Source organism: Notothenia rossii (assembly GCF_949606895.1).
Source record: "Notothenia rossii genome assembly, chromosome: 11".
NCBI classification, from domain to species: domain Eukaryota; kingdom Metazoa; phylum Chordata; class Actinopteri; order Perciformes; family Nototheniidae; genus Notothenia; species Notothenia rossii.
This window is the reverse complement of record NC_136910.1, coordinates 33,080,352-33,101,228: the sequence shown is the minus strand read 5'-3', so window position 1 is coordinate 33,101,228 and position 20,877 is coordinate 33,080,352. Positions and strand designations below refer to the sequence as shown.

The 20,877-nt window shown below is 44.3% G+C and overlaps 2 protein-coding genes across 2 annotated transcripts; both read left to right on the top strand.

Annotated features, from left to right (window-relative positions):
- The first annotated feature begins 16 nt into the window (after window positions 1-16).
- rpl28 (ribosomal protein L28) lies at window positions 17-2,258 on the top strand. Its single transcript, XM_079657753.1, has 5 exons — window positions 17-80; window positions 559-646; window positions 1,290-1,413; window positions 1,882-2,000; window positions 2,123-2,258. The coding sequence occupies exons 2-5, from the start codon at window positions 566-568 to the stop codon at window positions 2,210-2,212; spliced, it is 414 nt and encodes a 137-aa protein (XP_079513879.1). The 5' UTR covers window positions 17-80; window positions 559-565; the 3' UTR covers window positions 2,213-2,258.
- Window positions 2,259-4,138: 1,880 nt separating this feature from the next.
- LOC307025903 (uncharacterized protein) lies at window positions 4,139-7,968 on the top strand. The gene is made up of 3 exons (XM_079660879.1): window positions 4,139-4,396; window positions 5,192-5,266; window positions 6,424-7,968. The coding sequence occupies exons 1-3, from the start codon at window positions 4,210-4,212 to the stop codon at window positions 6,570-6,572; spliced, it is 411 nt and encodes a 136-aa protein (XP_079517005.1). The 5' UTR covers window positions 4,139-4,209; the 3' UTR covers window positions 6,573-7,968.
- Window positions 7,969-20,877: the final 12,909 nt, after the last annotated feature.

Genomic DNA, 20,877 nt, shown 5'->3' with positions numbered 1-20,877 from the left:
TTCGTGTGAGCGCAGTGATCTTTGACTAAGGTATCGTAAACCGTCTTCCGGTCTCTCGGATCCTCTTCCTCCGCTAAAAGGTAACGTGTTCACGACGGCTGCTAAAAGCATGATCATTAAAGTGCATTTATTGCGTCTCCCTTCTTGTATTTAGTCTTATAAAGTAAGATTATTATGTTTTGTATGTTGTTTTTAATCATACGGGGCAGAACATTTCCCTATATAGTGTATCCTATACATATATTATATATAGAGCACGTCGCAGATTAGGCCTCGTTGTGTGGAGCTAACTTTAGCTAAATGTGCTACAATGCGAACTACATGTGTTTTCCACATTTAGGGTGTTAAATGTTTAAAACACTGTAAAACTTGTTACACAAATTTAAAAACGTCACAAATGTCCCCACTTGATGTAGTATAATTTAAAGCTACATGAAATCAAGAGAACACGCTGAGCCAGTGTTGGTAGCCGGTGCTAGCAGTGGCTGCTGTCCGTTTCACTGGTGTTTGGTTTTTGTTAAGTAATGAAGTAACATTTGAATTTGTATTTGTTTCCAGGTTCATCATGTCGTCCCATTTGCAGTGGATGGTCATCAGGAACTGCTCCAGCTTCCTCATCAAGAGGAACGGACAGACCTACAGCACTGTGAGTACATTATAGTTGTATATGCTGTATTCTGCTTAAACTTTTCCCAACTTAACATCATACGACTACTTACAAGGGTTTGTTTTGTGGGTTTGATCACAGTGGAGTACTTAGAAGTTTATTTCTGTATCAATTGTTCCAAAAAAGTAACGTTTTGTAAAGTAGGGGTGTACAATAAAGCACGGCCACAGAGTGCAATACACGAATGTAATGTAGGATGTCATCACCTGTAAAATGTAAGATAAATAAGGATTTGTAAAAACAATAAGCCAAATCTTAAAAAAATTAAACGGGATTACTGTGATGTAACGTTTCAACTGAATCGGAATCAGAATTGTATATAGTATAACTCTTTTTATTTATATATATATATAGTATAACTCTGTAGCATTGACATTACATCACCATGTATACAAAAAATACTGCAAATATGACAAATGGCAACTTCCATCTCAGTGAATCAATATATTAAGTGACTTCTTGCATGTCTCATGTTGTCCCAAAACCCAAACAATAAAAAGCAGGACATGTCCTTATTTAAGCGACTGGTCTTAACAGTGAAATAAATATGCAGTTTTTAGTCTGATGTTGCAAACCAAAGCTGTCCAGCAGGTTTATCTGAATAGACATTTTTATGTGACAGGAGCCGAACAACCTGAAGTCCAAGAACTCTTTCCGCTTCAATGGTTTGGTGCACAAGAAGACCATTGGTGTGCAGCCAGCTGCCGATGGCAAGGGAGTCGTTGTCGTGCTGAAGAAGCGTAAAGGTAAAACCTGACGCGGTGTCATCTTTAGACACTTCCTCTGTCTGTAGAAAAAGAGTGCATGTTCATCAGCTTCACTATGTATTTCAATCATTGGAATGGTGACAGTCAAGATGTGCACTTTACGGTCACCTCTTTCTGTAGTTTAAAGGATATTTCACACCGGGAGCATTTCGAAGGTGTGTGCTTACTTAAAACGGATTTTAAATAGAGTTGCTCATGCTCTGATTTTCAGAAAGTAAAGAAAACGGTTTGACGGTTTTAAGGCATTAGCCCACATTCTTAAGATGGCTGTCAAATGTATTGATCTCTGCACTCAGTGGATTTTTGCAGCTAACAAGCAGGGCATTTAAGAAGAAGAAACTATGCATGAGTTCTGCACCTTTTTAAGAAGATGGAGTGTTTTTTGCATTTTATTGTTTGATCGTTTTGGATCGCTACAGCTAATGTCTTTGAATTGTTTTTGCACAGGTCAGCACAAACCTGCCAGCTCCTACGAGAAGATCACCATCAACAAGAACGCTCGCGCCACGCTCAACAGCGTGAGGCACATAATCAGCAAGAGCAAGTACAGGAAGGACCTGCGCATGGTGAGCTCAATGCCTGACTTTAAAACCTCAAATTAATGACATCATCATTTTCTACAATGGTCCTGTTTATTTGTACTTTAGAGCTTTCAGGAATATCATTTGAGTCTCCTTTGTTTTCCCAGGCTGCTCTGCGTCGTGCCAGTGCCATCCTGAAAAGCCAGAAGCCTGTTGTGGTCAAGAAGAAGCGCACCAGGGCTGCAAAGACAGCATAAACTGATACACATGATAAATCAATAAACGTTGTTGTTTGGAAAGAAATCACTTCATTGTCTTAAATGTTTGTGGATTGTAATATGCAGATATGACATGTCAGTTGCTACGTTATTAAGTTATTCCCAAGTAATAATGCATCATGGTCATGCAGTACATTGTGAGTGTAGAAATCCATCTTTTCTGGGGGGAATATTCACAATGGAAGATGAAGTTGTATAGAAACTTTAATTCATGTTTCATTTTTCTAGGTATACATTGATGTTAATTCCTGTGCTAGAAAAGGTGAGTAATCTAAGAAGAATTAAGTCAGGATTATAACAAAGAACACTTGCATCAGTATAATTTTACTAGGTTTACGGTAGATAGCAAATGCCTTTTAAGCAATACTACTGTATATTTTATAAAGAAAACTTATGGGCATAGATATGTCTCATTATTTGTATGAACATACAAATAATTTGTGTAAATATGTGATTTGTAAATGTAAAACACCATCCACAAATGCATTTAAAAGATTTGCAAACTCACAAATAAATTTGCAAGTGTAAAACGGATCTGCAAATACGCTTAATATTTTCACAAATAAGATCAGTGAATATCTCTAACATTTACAACTTTCGATAAGGCATTTGTGAATCCATTTTGTATTTGTCGACCAAAATGCTGTTTAATGCTCAGTTTTTTTTATAATAATGAACTGGCGAACATTAGATGCATTATTTATCACCATCATCATGTTATAGTGATACAGTTAGTTTGTGTTAGTTTATTGGTTCAATACAGCATATATCGAGCACTTTCGTTGATGTCGAAGTAACCTACAGGCTATACGCCACTTTCGGATCCCGGGGGACGAGTAGCTGGCAGCGAAGCAGCCCAGATAAAACTCTTCATTGTTTGTTGTGTATTCAGTCAAGCGGTTCAAAGTTACAATGTAAAATTGTAAGTACAATGTAAAGTCCTCCTGTGCTCTGCAGGTGCTGGTAAAGAGCAATACAATGACAAAACCTTTCCAAACAAAACAACTAGTAGGCAGGCAGGTAGACAGAAAGACAGACAGACAGATAGATAAACAGACAGACAGGTAGATATTTAGATAGATAGATAGATAGACGGACAGATAGATGGATATCATATATAGATAGATACTTCATTCATCACGAAATGTGTAGAAACAAGTATAAACACAATAACATTAAATACAAATGAAAGCAATAGACAGGAATATATGCATATACAGTAGAAAGGACACAATGAATATTATAACATTTAATGTAGCCTTACTATAAAGGCTAACTTAAATACGGTGCTTTTCTACAGATTACTTTATTACTGCGCTGGTAAGGTTGAAATAGGTCAGAGGGCACTTCAGTTTTGTTGCACCCTCTGTTCAACTATCTCGACCAAACATCAGAGCCTGCTGAAGTTTGGTTTCCCTTTAATTGTAGTAATGCTTGAATTGCACGACCCCTTGACCTCACTGCTCTGGTGTCCCAGTGTTCATTAGCAGGCTGTACTCCACGTGACAGATATGAGCTCCATCTAATCTATATAGGATATATGTATGCATGAAACATCTGCATCCAGCTGCCACATCTCTTCACACATTATTTTCTGGACTGGATTTGACACTTTACTGCAGAACCTTGGGTCCCTTGAAAGGCGCTATATAAATATCCTTTATTATTGTTATTATTAGAACTGATCACAGCGTTTAAACATATCATTTTCTCTTGAAGTGGATTATAGTGGCACAAACCGGAGCTCTTGCTTCGGCCACAGTGAGTGCTGATGTGGAAACATTGGATAGATTTGTAAGCAGCCCACTGGCAGCTTTCCACTCCTGGCTTTGGAAAGATATAAACAGTCCGCCCCCACCCCCCCCCCCCGTGAGTTTAAAGCTGGTATTCTGCAGCCATCACTTCCACAGGGAGGCACGTCTGTGTCACGATGACTCGATGTCTCAGTAACGAAGATGTGAGGAGGCTCAGTCGCTATGAGGGGAATCAGGTCGGTGCTTTTCTTCATGTCCTTGGCTCTGCTGCTCCTGCAAAGTCAAAGCTTCGAGCTCCAGGATACCATCCATGCACTGATCCAGGAGAACATCCACCTGCACGACCAGCTGGAAAACCTCACCCAGGCCCTCAGGGAGCTCAAGCGGATGCTCTGGCATTACTCAAATGGTACTAAGTAGAATCTATGAAGTATGCATGAGTAAAAGTTGCAGTTCTCTAAAGGACACCTTATTATAGTGGAACGTCTATTTATGTTGCAAGTCCACAAAGAAACTGATATTCAACATATAATACAAGTTCATATTCAGAGGATTACTCAAGATGTACCATCAGTATCCTATACTTAACAAGATTTTAAAAAAACTTACATTTTAAATTAATATATGAGGCCTGCCCAGCAAAAGAAAATCTAACAGACGCATTAATTACGTTTTAATAAGTTAATGGAACATATTTTGTTTTTTTATATATATTATTTTTGGTGGATTTTCTACACTTATTTTCTATTCTTTTTTTGGACTATGCTATTACAATTAATGCATTTTAAGTGTTACATTTTTATATTATTTAAAAGGTGCATCTACAAATTCATTGTTATCCCTATACCCTTTATATTTTCTATTTATTTTTTACGGTTATTATTTCATTTATTTGTACTAATGCAAATGAAACCTTTACATTGAGTTTGAACCTTAAGACACAGGATGTATACTATAGTCAGACTATCATTGATATGATATACTATAGAGCATAGTTTAATCAAGTATTTTGGTGATTTGAAATGCTCAGTCTCCAAGGTCAGAACAGCTGTCCACCTCCTCTTATTCTCTAATTTCCTGTTTGTGTCTGTTTCCTCTTAATCCTGTCCATGCTGTCTCGTTGTAGCTTTTTAGATGTCTGACCTCACCTAGGGGTCATTTTTATTTTTCATTATTATTTCTGTGTGTTTTGGAATTTCCACAGACCCTGATCATCATGAACACCATGAATTCCACAGTGAGGACACCCAGCACATGTGGGACGAGTGGTCCGAACACGGTGTGTATCATTACAAACAGAAACCTTTCACAGCAAATGTTCAGCTTTATTGCATTGAGCGTTCAAAGTGTGGCAACATAATAAATAATAATAATACATTTTATTTGTATTGCACTTTACATTTGAAACAAACCTCTAAGTGTTACAGTACATAATAAAAAAAGATAAAGAAAACCATTTGCAAGAGTCAAAATGTATAAACAGGTTAAAAAACAAGTTATGTTGAGCTGATGTTAAAAACATCAGCTGCCATTGATCTCCTGCAGTTAGGCTTACAGGTCATGTGAGCAGCAAAGGAAATGTTAGTGAACTCGGCCTCAAACGAGCTTGCCAACAGCACAATCTGCAGGGGGGGGGCACACATGAGGGGGGGGCACAAATGAGGGGTGGAAAGGGGTGAATACAAAGGTGATAGCATGTAGGAAACAGCTGGAAACAATATATTGCAGATCTGATTAAACAGTGATTCATTGTTCGTAATCAGCCTAAAACAGATTTCTATGAGATGGAGCAAATCAAATGTAAGGTTGTCAAATCATTTGATAAGTGATCCTATAAAGAGTTTATTATTGCAGTGATAACCCCAACTGTCAAGCTGGAATGGTTAATATAGTGATAACTCGCTATATCTATATAGCGAGTTATTCCTATCCCTTTGAACCCATAAAATAGATAGATATGTGCATGTATATTTATTTTATTCATGAATCTAATTGGGTTTATCCTTGCATTTTTTAATTATATTAATTATTTCTATGAGGGGAAATAACAATAATAATTCTATAGTCTAATTGACCTTTTCTTATCTTTTTTGTTTCTTATTTAAAAAATTTTTTTTTTTTAAATAATATTCCTACAATTTTAAATAATCACACAAAAACGTTCCCTCTTAAATACAGAATGTATAGGAAATTTGGATGTTTAGTTAATTTATTTGCTTTATATCCAATTGGTTATTATTACTATTATTATTTCGTTTTTTAATCTAATTTTACCACTTGATTTATTTTCTTTTTCCCCCCATGTTATTATTTATTCCCATGGAATTCTCTAACTATTCAAATCTGTAATGAATACATTGAAGTCACTGAAGAAAAATAAATATTTAAAGATGAAAACATATGATAATAGCTACTCATATTCTCTCCTCCTGGCAGCCATCAACGCAGAGACCCACCTCTTCCTGGAGCACGCCTTTTGTGGACACGAGCTGCACCACTCAGCTGCTGGTCTCCAGGCGGAGACGTCCGTCCGGCTGCTGGCGCTTCTCGGCCTAACCCTGCTGCTGCTGCTCAGAGATCACTAGGCTCCATCCGCCTGGTGTCCATTCAGGAGAGACACAAATGCCATTTTTGATCCAGGCAATGTCAGAAATGTACTCAGCATCCTCAATAACCCCCAAAAACCACTCCAAAATTGTCCAAATCAGCCATGCCATTTTCTTTACTATTGTCAACGAAGCCTATAATGGACATTTTTGCTAATTAACGCAATTTATGGCTAATTGTGCAAATTACCCAACATATGCAAGTGAGCATCTGGCAGTTTCTATGTGCTGGGGACCCCTACTATACATTTCTATCATAAACTTTGGGGGACTCTATGAGCTGGAAACTAGACGGGATAAGCGCATGTATGCTGTGAATTTTAAAATAACTGATAAGGGAGTTTTGAGATGTTTGCAGGGATTAGCTGTAGCCCAGCTCTCCCTGTTGTGAGTTATTATTGAGTGGAAAGGAATGACACAATCTGTGAGCAACAATCACCTCCGGGGGATTTAGTGAACTGGAAGGGAGCCAGTGGATCACAGCTGGTCAGACACGGTGACTCGCTTAATTACTGCCATTCAGGTCATACGGAACTTTGTCACATTGTTGTTGTTATAAGGGTAACCAAAATAAGATAAATACATTAAAAAGGGTAACTTCTGGCAACTAAATTCATCTAAAAATGTACTTTGTCATTATTTTTCACATTATTACGACTACTTATTTAAAACATTGAGAAACGTAAAGTATTTCTACAGAAAACGGAGGCAAACTGGTCATATGTGACACTGGGTCGTACTGTATGTGTTTATATGATCGAGTAGCAAAAGTGTTATTCTTTTCAAGATGTAAAAAATGTTTACTGACTTTTACTGTTATTTTTCACATAAAGCTACTCTTTTAAACTGGCCACTATAAACACTCAGAAACATTAAGTGGTTTATATTTCCTGAGAAATAATCAGGAGGAAAGATCTTTTTCAGAGAAGACATTTGGACTATCACTTGGAACTAGTGACAGAAACATTAAAGGTCCCATGTCATGGCCATTTCTACTGATCATAATTCCATTGTTGAGGTCTACTAGAATAGATTTATATTGTTCAGTGTTCCAAACTCGCATTGGTTTCTCATACAGCATCTCTGTATAGTATGTGTATTCACTCTGTCCTACACGGCTTGTTGGAGCTCCTGCCCCCCCCCCTCCCTGTGAGCCCAGTGGGCGTCTGCGAGACAGCGAAACCCAGCCCGAAACACACACACACCCGCAGCCAGGCTGGGAGTTTTTGTGTGTGCCCAGGCTGAGTTCCGCGGTGTCTCACACACAGATGGCAGCCATGTTTTATTGTGCCTGCCTGTTTCTATGGCCGGGCTGTCTGTGTTTAACAATGTGAATTTGTCTTTTTATTGCATAAAATGGCCTGCATGCTTTCTCTCTCAGTTCATTGACAGCTTGATTAAAACTTCCAGTGGAACTTATTTTCAGGCCTAACTAATTATATTCTGAACTGTTTTGTATATGTCCCAAATGTAGAGTGATAATTGTTTGCCTGCCATCTGGATCTCTTTTGAAATACATTGTCTTTTTTATGTTAATTGCCAGGGCCCAGGTCAGACAGCAACATTTGAGTAGGCTATGTTTAAACTCTGTTGAATTCCTTTTGTCGGGAATTTGATCCCCGTTATTTAAAGGTCCCCTATTATACAAGTTTTCATCAATATATCATAGACTCATAGAACCGTGGTTACAGACGTAACTATCGTTCTATTTCGTCCCTACTGACCGCCTAGCACCTACTGGCGGTGCTTTAGCACTGGATGACTTATACCAACCATGTCATGAAGAAACCAAATACTCACCTAGCTGGAAGCAGCGGAGCTTGGCAACAGGACCACGCCCAAACGATGGGGGGTGGCGACATTGACCCAGTAGAACCTGGAGAATGTGCCTGAGGACGCCCCAAGACGCCACAGCGCAGATGGTCTCCAGGGGCACTCCTCTCAGGGCGGCTCAAGATGTTGAGACGCTCCTTGTAGAGTGGCATCTCACCCCTGATGGCAGGGGGCGGCCACTGGCCCCATAGGCATGTGCGATTGTATCAACAACCCAGTGGGACAGCCGCTGCTTGGAGAGAGCACAACCCTTCCTAGTGCCGCCATGGCAAACGAAGAGCTGCTCTGACTGCCGCATACAGGCCGTAGCATCGACATACGCTCTTACAGGGCACAGGGCATAGCAACTCGGGCGTGCGGCTCTCCCGTGGGACGTTAAAGCGTGCCAGCTGGATGGGCCGATTAGAGTGGGCAAGTGGAAGCACCTTGGGCAGGAACGCCACATCCGGCCAGAGGGCAACACCCAAGCCATCGGAGTTCCCCCTCAGGCATGTATCGCTCACGGAGAGGGCATGCAACTCGCTTCCCTGAGGTTATGGCAAGCAGAAATGCTGCCTTCGAGGACAGCCACTTAAGCCCCACCTGGGCCAGGGGCTCGAAGGGAGGAGATGATAGGGCATCTAGCACTAGGGGCAGGTCCGAAGCCGGAGCCCTCGGGGTACTAGGGGGACGCTGCCGTAAGGCCCCTCCTCTCAGGAAGAGGGACACCAACCTGTGGCGCCCCACCGTGGCGCCGTCGACCCCGACATGTTGGGCAGAGATAGCAGCCACATATACCTTCAAAGTGGAGTGAGAACGTCCACTATCCAGAAGGGACTGCAGGAACTCCAGAACGGTGGCCACAGAGCAATGCCCCGGATTCTCAGCCTTACCCAAACACCAGTGGGAGAAGAGCTTCCATCTGCACTCGTACTGTGCTTGAGTGGATGGCGCTCTGGCATTCAGGATAGTTTCCCTGACAGATGCCGTAAAAACGCTCAATCGTGGGTTGGGCCCCACAGAGGCCAAGACCAGAGCTGAAGGCGGTGAGGGTATGGATGCCAGATCTGACCCCTGAGCTGTGACAGAAGGTCCTTCCTGTCGGGGAGGCGCCATGGTGGGCCGCAGCAGAGACTGCGCAGCAGCGGGAACCAAACTCTCCCCGGCCAGCGGGGGGCGACCAGAAGGAGCCTGTGCCCCTGAGTAAGAACCCTCTGAAGCGTCTGTAATAACAGCGGCAGGGGCGGGAAGGCGTACAGGAGACTGTCTGGCTAGTCATGAGTGTCCTGCCCCATTGGGCTGGTCACCTCCGTCCAGGTGGAGGTTTGTGCCGAGAGAGGAAAATCTGCCACCTGGTTTCGGTCTCCTGGTAGAAAGACTGCTCGCAGGCTGGCCAAGCGGGGAGACGCCCAAGACAAGAGGCTCTGTGAAACCCGGAGCAGCTGTGCGGACCTGGTGCCCCCCTGGTGGTTGATCTGGGAAACCGGGGACATGTTGTCCGAACGAACAAGCACATGCCTGTCCGTCAGTTGGGGTAAATAGTGCCTGAGCGCAAGCAGCACAGTGCAAAGCTCTAGCATGTTGATGTGATATGCACCTTCCTGGGCGGACCACAGACCCTGAACAGTCCTGCCCTGCCACACCGCACCCCACCCTGAGAGACATGCAGTGACAGTCTCCTGGCGGGATGGGATGGCACCCATGGACATGCCCATCAGAAGATAGGCCCTGTCTCTCCAGCGTGACAGAAAGTGAAGGCACTGGTGCGACACCCTGACCTTCCTGTGCCTGTGCCACTTGGCATCCAAGTGAAGGCTGTTCAGCCACATCTGCAAAGGGTGCAGCCACAGCAGGCCTAAGGGCACAACGGGTGAGGCAGCCGTCAGTCTGCCCAAGAGCCGGAGGAACTGAATGTAAGGCACACTCTTGCCCAGCCTGAAGATGGGGAGAAGGTGGGAAATGTCGTCCACATGACGAGGTGTCAGGTAGGCCCTCATGGCGACCGAATCTAGGACCAACCCCAGGTAATTGACCCGTTGGGAGGGGACCAGGCAGCTCTTCCCGGTGTTTACTGTCAGGCCCAACCAGGCTACGTGACATAAGAGGCGCGCCATATCCTGGGCCACTTGGGACCGGGACGGCGCACAAACCAGCCAGTCGTCCAGGTACGGCAGGACCTTCATGCCCTGTGCCTGCAGGGGTGCGAGAGCTGCCGCCACAACCCTGGTAAACACCCTTGGAGAGAGGGAGAGACCGAAGGGAAGTACCTGGAACTGATAATGCTGGTCCTGAAAGGCAAACCTCAGGAACTTCCGGTGGTGGGACACAATCGGCACGTGGAAGTAGGCGTCCCTCAAGTCCACGGTTGTGAACCGCTCCCCCTGTGTGACAACACGGAGGGTGTCTGCTGTGGTCAGCATGTGGAAGGGCAGCACCTTCAGGAATCTGTTGATTCCTCTTAGGTCCAGTACTGGACGAAATCCGCCGACTTTCTTGCTCACTAGAAAGTACGCAGAGTAGAACCCCCCGGACTGAAGCAGGGGTCTACTGGCTCGATTGCGCCCTTGGCCAAGAGGACGGACAGCTCTTTGACCAGAGCTAAGGCCTTCGCCAGGTCGCTGACAACTTTCATCTTGACCCGGCCGAAGGCTAGGGGCCGGTGTCGGAACTGCAATTTGTATCCCTGGGTTAGGGTGGAAACCACCCAAGGGTCGGAAGTACAGGCAGCCCAGTAGCTGAGCTGCTGCTGGGAAAAGCAGCCGACGACCGGCCCCAGGACTTCAGGGCCTAGCCCCCCGGCCCCTTGGGGGGCGGCGGTAACGGCCCCTACACACGGCGGTGTGCGTTGACTCTGCAACGCTTCTGTCCATTCACTTTGAATGGGGTGACGTCACATTTCACCGAACTGCATTGTGGGAGCAAAGCGTAGCTTCTCTCGTGGTGCTCGCTGCAAAAGTAGAGCAATGTTCTACTTTTGACGCTTCGACAGAAGCGTCAGCCAATCAAATCCCGTTTATGCAAATCTGCCAGTACAAGCGCTAGCCAATCAAACCGCGTGTATGCTGGGAGAGCCAGACCGCAGTTAATTTCCTCATATGCCAAAAAAATTGAGGGGAAAATAATCGTAGCGGTAGGGAATCACCCGGTGCTTTAGGATCAGTCCCTGTTCACCTACCGGGATACAAACCGGAGGAGCCAGGCATGGAGGGAGGTGGCAGAGACAGTGAGTGAAACTGGTAGGTCTTCGTCTGGAGTTTATATCCAGTGTACTTCGTTTGAATGGACAGCTAGCAGGCATAGACAGTATTTAGCCAGCATAGAATGTTGCATAAAATAGCACCAAAGACATTAATGTCATAAATGTTCATCATATAAAGTGTGACATGTAAAACCTTTTATGCAATTGACAGGAGAGATTCATGTGATTGGTTGTTGGTCGCGTTGCTCGTGTAAACTACCCAAGCTCAAGACACGCCCACTGCCAAGCGGCAATGCACGCCGCCGTGTGTAGGGGCCGTAAGGCTCTGGGGCACGGGGCTGCCTACAGGGCCGCGACCGGGGGCACGAAAGTCATTGGGAGGCGGTTGAGTGGACCGCTGGGACCTCCACAGACCACCACTGTAAGCCAGCTGCAGAGTGCGGCTGCTAGAGGGGCCCCTGGGCCTGCTGGGAGTAGGCAGAGGCCTACGTAGACCCGAGAGCTGCTGCCTGGTCTGCTTAGCTTGGGAAGCACGCTCTAGTGCCGCTGCTCTAAACAGCTCCCCTGGTGACTGAGCCAGCCAAACCTGGCGTTGAGTCTGCACCAGTAGGGACATAACTCGTCCCAATTCCCTAGTCATTAGGGCAAAGGCCTGCAGTGATGCATCACTGAGGCCCAGCAAAGAAGGATCAGCCGGAGCCTGCTGCAGAGAGGCGGGGGCGGCCAGCATTAGATGGGAGAGAGAGTTCCCGATACGACCCATGTGTGCCGCTGCGTCGTAGGCCTTACGGCCCCTACACACGGCGGTGTGCGTTGTCGCTTGCCAGCAGGGGGGGGCTGAAACAACCAATCACATGAATCTCCCGCCCCTGATACACAATCACGCAGTTTGATTGGCTAGAGCTTGTACTGGCATATGATTCGATTGGCTGACGCCTCCATTGAGGCGTCAAAAGTAGAACATTGCTCTACTTTTGCAGCGAGCACCGCAAGAGAAGCTACGCTTTGCTCCGATAATGCAGTTCAGCGAATCGTGACGTCACCCCATTCAAAGTGAATGGGCAGAAGCGTTGAAGCGGCAACGCACACCGCCGTGTGCAGGGGCCGTTACAGAGCAGTTCGTCATTGACCCTGCACTGAGGCCGAGGGCACCTGGCATCAGGCCTTAGAGCCTCGTCAGGAGCCAGAATCAGGGAGGCGATGGCAGGCTCGATGGGTGGCATGCGACCCAGCCCAACCCTCGCCGGATCCTGCATGGCAGCCAGGGTCCGGGCATCAGAGCTAAAGCGGGAGAGGGCCTTGGTGTCTCTCCAGCATGCATGGAGCTCCCTCAGGTACTCCTCTGAAGGAGAAACGGTGAGGGGGACAGGGGCAGGGCTACGCCTGAAGAAGGCGCTAGCCTGAGCCGCGTCGGCCTGCGGAACCGGAAGCTGCAAGCGTGCCAGGGCCGCATGAATAATGGCCGCCATCGAGGCGTCCTCCACGCCCTGCAGAGAGCCCTGAGCAGAGGAGTGGGAAGCCTCCCCGGGAGTGAGCGGGGCCTCGTCCTCCACCTCTTCATTGAAGAGGTTAGCCGAGGCCGCTGGTGACATGGCATCCTCATGCAGAGGTGCGGCAACCAAAGGAGGGGCAGGCAGCGAGCCAGCAGCCCCTATACCGGCCCCTGGCTGAAGGGCTAAGAGGAGCGACTTCGTCATGTCCATGTCGGCGGCTAACCGATCCACCTTAGAGGACAGGACAGCCGGTTTCTAGTCCTCCTGTTGGGGGATGAACACGTAGCCTCCCTCAAATGCTCGAGACTAAGGCAAGAGTGGCAGCGGTCGTGGCCGTCCTCGGGCTCGAGAGAAGCCATACAGGCGTAACATCAGTGGTGTAGTCCAGGGTATACGCAGGTATACGGCGTATACCCACTTATTTTTCAGACAGCATGGCGTATACCCACTTCTCAATCACCGCTGGTGCGCATTATTTAGTAGTGGCTCAATGTCATTTCATAGTACTGTGAAGACTCATGACACAAACCTACTCTGCCTCATATTGGCTAACTCTATGCCTTCGCTGGTTAGATTGGTCAGGTTTTCAGCGCGAGAACTGATGAAAAACCAATCAGAGGCAGAGTAGGGCGGGTCTTAATAAGGGAAAAAAACTGCATATAGACAAATGTTAATTTACTTTCAACTATTTGCCATTACAAAAATTGTATGAACTGTTAAAATGAAGTGAGCCATTCAGACTAAAATTTCCTTTTACAATAAACGTCCTTGTGGAACTACATCGGCCAGCAGCTCAGCTACAGATAGTGAGGCTAGAACACCGGAGCTGTTAGCTGATAGCCCTGTTATCATCAGCCCTGACATCAGCCCAACACCTGCGCTCCCTCCGTCCCCCTCATCCGTTGAAGAGGATGCTGACAGGGAAGGAGATGAAGACGACAATAACGGTGGGTCTCACTTCTATATTTTAAGATTTTTGTAACAAATCGTAGCTAGGTAGTCATATATACTAACATAAAAGTAGTAATAGCATTATTTTCGTTAATAGTTGGTTTCAACTTTTAAATTTAGTATTTCTGATTCTAGTGGCGCTAGTTAGCTATTATAGCTTCATGGCAATGAGCACAGCACACCTTAGTGAGACAGAAAGACATTTGGAAAATACATCCATTATTTGCTGCAATCCATATTTATTACTCTGAACTTTATTGTGTCCCTTATGCTAAGTGTCTGCCCCAACTTTATTTTCCCGACATTTACATTTATCTTGTACAAAAAATCCATCCCCATACACCAGAGATAGCCTGAAGGCTTTTCAAGAGCATAGCTAGGTACCACGCAATCTGAAGAACGTTAGCGCTTAGCTAACGTTAGCTAACATAATGCTAAGATCATCGTGTGTTTGGTGACGTGACACAGCTATCTGCTTAATTGTAACATTAGCTGTGGCAACTGAAGATTAGTGTTTTGGATTGTCGGCGTTTTCCTGTCAAATGGAGATAAAAAATTAGCTAGCTAGCACTAGCAGCTACATAATTTGAGGTCAAATGTAGCTAGTGCTAATTTATAGGAGACTGCACAATCTGAGGGTAGATGTTGGCTGCCAGTGGTCTCTTCTAATTAAAAGACAGCCATTTATCCCGCCGATCTACCTCTTTTAAGATTGAATAAAGTCTTATATCTGTGTTACTTTGGTGACTGTTGTTTCAGCCAACAGCTTAAAAATAGCAAGGGCATTTTGACCTTGTGCGACGCACAGCCAGATTCGGGCATAGCGACGCTACGTGGAATCCACGAATTTGGATACATTATGAAAACGGGTACTTTTATTTTGAAGGCAGGATGCGGTAGGAAGTAAAAGACGTATATGACGGTAAAAGTTTAAAAGTGCGTCTTCCTCACGAAAGGAAACGTGCTGTTGTTTACCAAGGACCTGGTTGAAAAGGGCACAAGGTTTGTCTGTGTTTAGGTCTAATTTGTGTGCAACATTGAGTCACGTCATAACGCCTTTTCTTAGAAGAGTTTTCACACTTTGTATTGACACAGCCATGGATAAAGCTACAGCTAGGCCCTCCCTGTGTAATTGACTATTTGACTATTTGGGGGCTAAAATGAAAAAATCTACTAATGCAGATTATGAAGGTGACAACTTTACACTTTTGAATAGGTTATGGTCATTGTTCCCCTTTTATAGCCTATAATTCAATCACTTTTGTTGTTCTTCCCTTAGACATCAATAATGACTGGCCTGACCTGTGGACTGTCAATCAAAAAGAGGATTTTAAATCCAAGAACCCCTGGTTGGGATCCAAAAACAAAAAACTTGGTAAGTTTAGGTATCTTGTTAGTTTAGGTAGCTTCTGAAACAGTGGACACACATTAATATTGTGTGCGTGTGTCCTTTTATGTATATGGGAAAAATAGACCATGCACACATACAGCTGTGGATACAGTAGTTACATTGTATGTTTATGCTTCACAGGATGTCTGGTTTGTAGCAGTGTGAACTCCATTGGGATCAACAAGGAGCAAGGTGTATCACTCTCAAGAGAATGGTTGAACTTTGAAATTCAAGTGTCTTCTCAGGGAAGTAGAAAAACAAGTCTGTCAGTCTTGAGAAATAAGATCAGGAAACATGCTTTGTCCAAGGCACACTCTCAGGCTGTGAAGGTGGCAGAACAACAAAAAGAATCGGCCATTGAGAATGCAGTGGAGGTTATGACTGAGTCCTACAAGAAGGAAACTGATGCTGTGTTCCGAACAGCCTACCATTTGGCCAAAAAGAACAGACCCTTTTCTGACCATGAGAGCCTCATTGAGCTGCAGGAACTGAATGGTGTTAAGATGGGCTCAATACTTCATTCACGTTACAGTGCAACACAAATCATACAACATGTTGCCAGTGAGATGCAGAGCAAAATTGTGAGTAACATAATAGCATCATCCACGAAGTTAGCTGTCCTTATTGACGAGGCCTCTTCTTTAAGTCACAAACCTGTCATGACAGTTTCTGTAAAAGCGTCAATTGAAGGAGCAAGCCCTGAGTTCATATTCCTTGATCTAGTTGAATTAGACAATCAGAGAGCAGATGGCATAGAACAGGCTTTACTCACCTGTTTAATGAAGGCTGGCTTTACAGAAGAGTGGCTTCTTGTAAACTGGGTAACATTTGTGTCTGATGGAGCCAGTGTCATGCTAGGAAAGAAGTCAGGAGTAGCAACCAGGTTGACCTCGAGATTCCCAAGGCTCTTTGTGTTGCACTGTATGAACCATAGGCTGGAACTAGCTGTGCCAAATGCTGTTGATGAGGTGACGGGTGTCAACCACTTTAAAATATTTATGCAGAAGCTATATTCACTTTATAGTATGTCGAACAAAAATGAGCGTGAACTCAAAGATGCAGCAGCTGAAGTAGGCTCACAACTTCTTCGCATTGGCAGAGTTTTAGATGTACGCTGGGTGGACAGTAGCTTTCGTACTGTTCGTGCTGTGTGGACATCCCTGGGAGGTCTTGTGCAGCACTTTAAGAATGCGTCTTCCGATGAGATGAGGTCCACCAAAGAGAAACAAATGTACAGAGGTTTATTATACCGTCTTCAAAGTCCTGAATTTATCTGTGACCTTGGGCTCATGTATGACACTCTCCATGAACTAAGTGTCCTGTCACTGGAGCTTCAAACTCATTCTGTAACTCTCCTCAGAGCAGAGCATCTGCTGAAACGCTCAATCAGAGTGATACAGTCTTTCAAAGAGAGTCCAGGTGAAAAATACTGTGAGGCTTTAGAGGCAAAAGAGGCTGGGGAGTATCGCTCTATAGCTCTAGTAGGAAATGCAAAGCTGAAGTCAATCAATCCAGGCCAGTTCTTACAAAGCCTTGTGAACAATCTTGAGCAACGCTTGTCTTTCGAAGATGCGGTCATCAAGGACTTCAGCATCCTTGATCAGAGTAAATGGCCATCAAACCCCAGCATTCGCCATGGTGAAGACCAGGTTAAGCGACTGTGCAAGCGATTTCACTTGTGCACAGACCAAGCACTGAATGGGATGCAAGACCTACTGGAAGAGCCCAATAGTGAGCCCAAGGACCTAAAACCACTCATGAACTGTATGAAGACATTCCCTGTCAGCACAGCAGAGTGTGAGAGGAACTTTAGCCTTATGAACAATATAAGCTCAGACAAAAGGGCTGTACTACTGATCTCAAACATATCAAACTTGATGATGATTAATATCAACGGCCCCCCCACTTCTATGTTTGATCCTCAAAAGTATATGAGGACCTGGTTGAAGAGACACCGTGCTGCCACTTCTATGCGTTCAAGGCAATGCGGTGTGAAAACTCCTGCAGAAAGCAAGTCTGTCTGGAAAATACTGTAATATGAGCACTTACTTAGAAACCCAGCACTGGGTTGAGAGAGTCACTTTGGTTTTCATGGATATGTTGTAAAATGTATATATTTTTGTTCATTGTTAACTATATATTGTTGTTTTGTAACATATCGTTTTGAATTTATTGTTGAATTATTTGAATGATGATATTCAATATTTGTGGTGATATTTATTTATATATATATATATATATATATATATATATATATATACACACTATATTGCCAAAAGTATTGGGTCACCTGCCTTGATGTGCATATGAACTTAAGTGACATCCCATTCTTAATCCATAGGGTTTCATATGACGTCGGTCCACCCTTTGCATCTATAACAGCTTCAACTCTTATGGGAAGGCTTTCCACCAGGTTTAGGAGTGTGTTTATGGAAATATTTGACCATTCTTCCAGAAGCGGCAACTGAAGTTGGATGAAGAGACTGGCTCTCAGGCTGTGCTCCTAATTCATCCCAAGGGTGTTCTATTGGTTTGAGGTCAGGACTCTGTGCAGGCCAGTCAAGTTCATCCACACCAAACTCTGTCATCCATGTCTTTATGGACCTTGCTTTGTGCACTGGTGCACGGTCATGTTGGAACATGAAGGGGCCATTCCCAAACTGTTTTCAAAGTTGGGAGTATGGAATTGTCCAAAATCTCTTGGTTAAATTACCTCACAAATGCGCTTCTGGAAGAATGGTCAAAATTCCAAGAAACACACTCCTAAACCTTGTGGAACGCTCTGCTTATTTATATAACAAATAATTCACTCATGAGAAGGAACGACAGATGTCCCGTAATGTAGTGGAGTAAAAGTAAGATATTTTACTTTGAAATGTAGTGGAGTAAAAGTAAAAAGTCCCCCAAAATGGAAATACTTAAGTAAAGTACAGATACTTCAAAAAAGTACTTAAGTACAGTAACGAATTACATTTACTTCGTTACTGTCCACCACTGTGTGTAAGTAATACTGAGTAACTATACTGGGTTAATATTTTTGGGGTGAACTAAATAGAGTATGTCACTATAAAACAGGGCGATAATCCTTTGCACTATGGGCTGCTTAAAAAAAATAGCAAAACTAAGAGTATACCCACTTCTCCAGGGACCACTACACCACTGCGTAACATGGATGAGCCATCATGTAGGTAGCCGGATGCAACGTAACCGGGAGCGGGGTGCGAGAACACAGCCTTCACCAGTTACCTGCTGAACTGAAGGAGTAGAGCCCTGCTCCTACTCGCCGAACACGAGAGGGGTGTAATGTCCTACACCCGCGTTACTAGCAGAGGGAACAGGGAGCGAGAGCACTGCCTTCACCTAGCTGAGTAAATGAAAGTGCAAAGCTACTAGCAGAAGGAGCGGGGAGCGAGAGCACTGCCTTCACCTAGCTGAGTAAACGAAGCACGGAGCTACCAGCAGAGGGAGCGGGGAGCGAGAGCACTGCCTTCACTTAACTGAGTAAACGAAGCACAGAGCTACCAAATAAGGAAGCTTAACACGGCTCCGACTGGATCAGTCGCGAAGCTGCACGCAGCCAGCTGGATGCAGAGAAATCCTTAAATCAAACGTTCCAACTGAACGCTGTAGGCTACAATATTGTAGCCACGGTACTCTCGCACAGCGAGACGATGAAAAGGAACAGATCCTCTGATGACACTGGCTGATATAGCCGGTATCACGTGGGTCACAGGTGACTTTGTTGTTATTGGTACTCGTACGGCGCATGCACGCAATGGACATATCCAGTGCTAAAGCACCGCATCTGGCGGTCAGCAGGGACGAAATAGAACTATGTTACTTTTGTCCTGGATGAAGTGTTTAAGTCATGGATGTTTAAAGTTGAACTTCTTCATATTTGTCTAACACAGTGGTTCTCAACCTTTTTCCACCAAGTACCACCTGAGAAAATAGTTGGCTCTCCAAGTACCACCATATGACCAATGTTAAAATACAATCTATGCACAGTTCATGCAGGACTCGGAGGCAAATGTAATCATATTACCATTATTTATTGTGCTCTCTCTCTCTCTCTCTCTCTCTCTCACTCACTCACTCACTCACTCACTCACACACCACAAGTGAGAATATAAAGAACAAAATAATAACTTATTCTCACACAACAAATGTCAACTGTACACACATGTCATTTCCTGGACCTATACCAAAGTGTGAATGTAGGCTTCCTGCAACAACCCACATCGAAACAGAAAATGTCCTATTGGGAATTCAGTTCCAATAATAATGAAGCCTCCAGGAGCAGATGAGCCTAAGGGCTAATAGCTCATCTTCAGTCTGCTGATGTTTGCTATTGCCATTTCTGTGGTGGCAAAGTAAAAAATAAAAGAAAAAAAATAAGAAAAAAGATAACAATTAAGGACAAGTGTGTGCTTTTTCAGCTTTTGACCTCTCTCCATCCTTTGAGCAAATGCCTTCTTCCTGAGTCACTTCTCTCCTCCATCACAGCGGCTGTGCATATCACTTTGTGTTGCTGGCGGAGCCTACGCTTGTACTCGGTTGATGACTGTCCTCCTCCTCATTCACTTGTTCACTTTCGCTGGTAATATTCTCCTCTGTACCTCTCTTCCGAATACCTCCCGTTTTGAGCCACGTTTTTAACATCATTCAGCTTTCTTCTTTCTTTAGCTTGCTTGCAACGTTCGCTAATCTTTCACGGGTAGTATGGTCGTCATTAGCAACGCCAGAAATAAAAACAAAAATGTTTTCGTTTCTAAATCTAAAAATAACAATAGCCTATTAGAACTAATTTAAACCACAGTTTCAATTATCTCAAGCTTATATATTCGTTGTAGTATTTTGATAGTATGATTTATTTTGTAATTAATGTTATTCAATCAAGCCTCAAACTGATGGCACTTGTCCCTATAGCCTGTTTTAAATTGAAGTTGTCTGAGGTCCTTACCATCAGCTGCTGTTGCAGTAATAAGTAGTGTACCTTAATGCTCCAAATGTGCACAATGTAGTGACTGCTTTTCGTCTTTTTGTTTACTTAGTTGTGTGTCCTGTATTCTATATGTCTGTGTTATGTGTAAAGGTTAAATGTGGGGTAGGTAAGTTTGAGAAACCGGCTCGAGATACACTTTTTGTTACATTCCATGGAATGCTCTTAACATCCCAATAGCAATGAATATCTCAAGTGTTTTGACAATACATAAAAAATTATCTGTGGAAGCCGTACTACTGTAAAAAGCACGACCAATCATCTGAGCCGGCCCGGCTAAAATAACTGGATGGCCTACCTGCCTGTCAGCCTTCCATCTGTGCACAAATTTATCTTGTGCCCTCATTGGTCATGTGCGCATTTGTGTGTGTTGGAGGAGGGGCTCTGTAAGGAAGTGGCAGATTTTTTCCGGTTGCGTATTTTCAAATTCTTGCGCA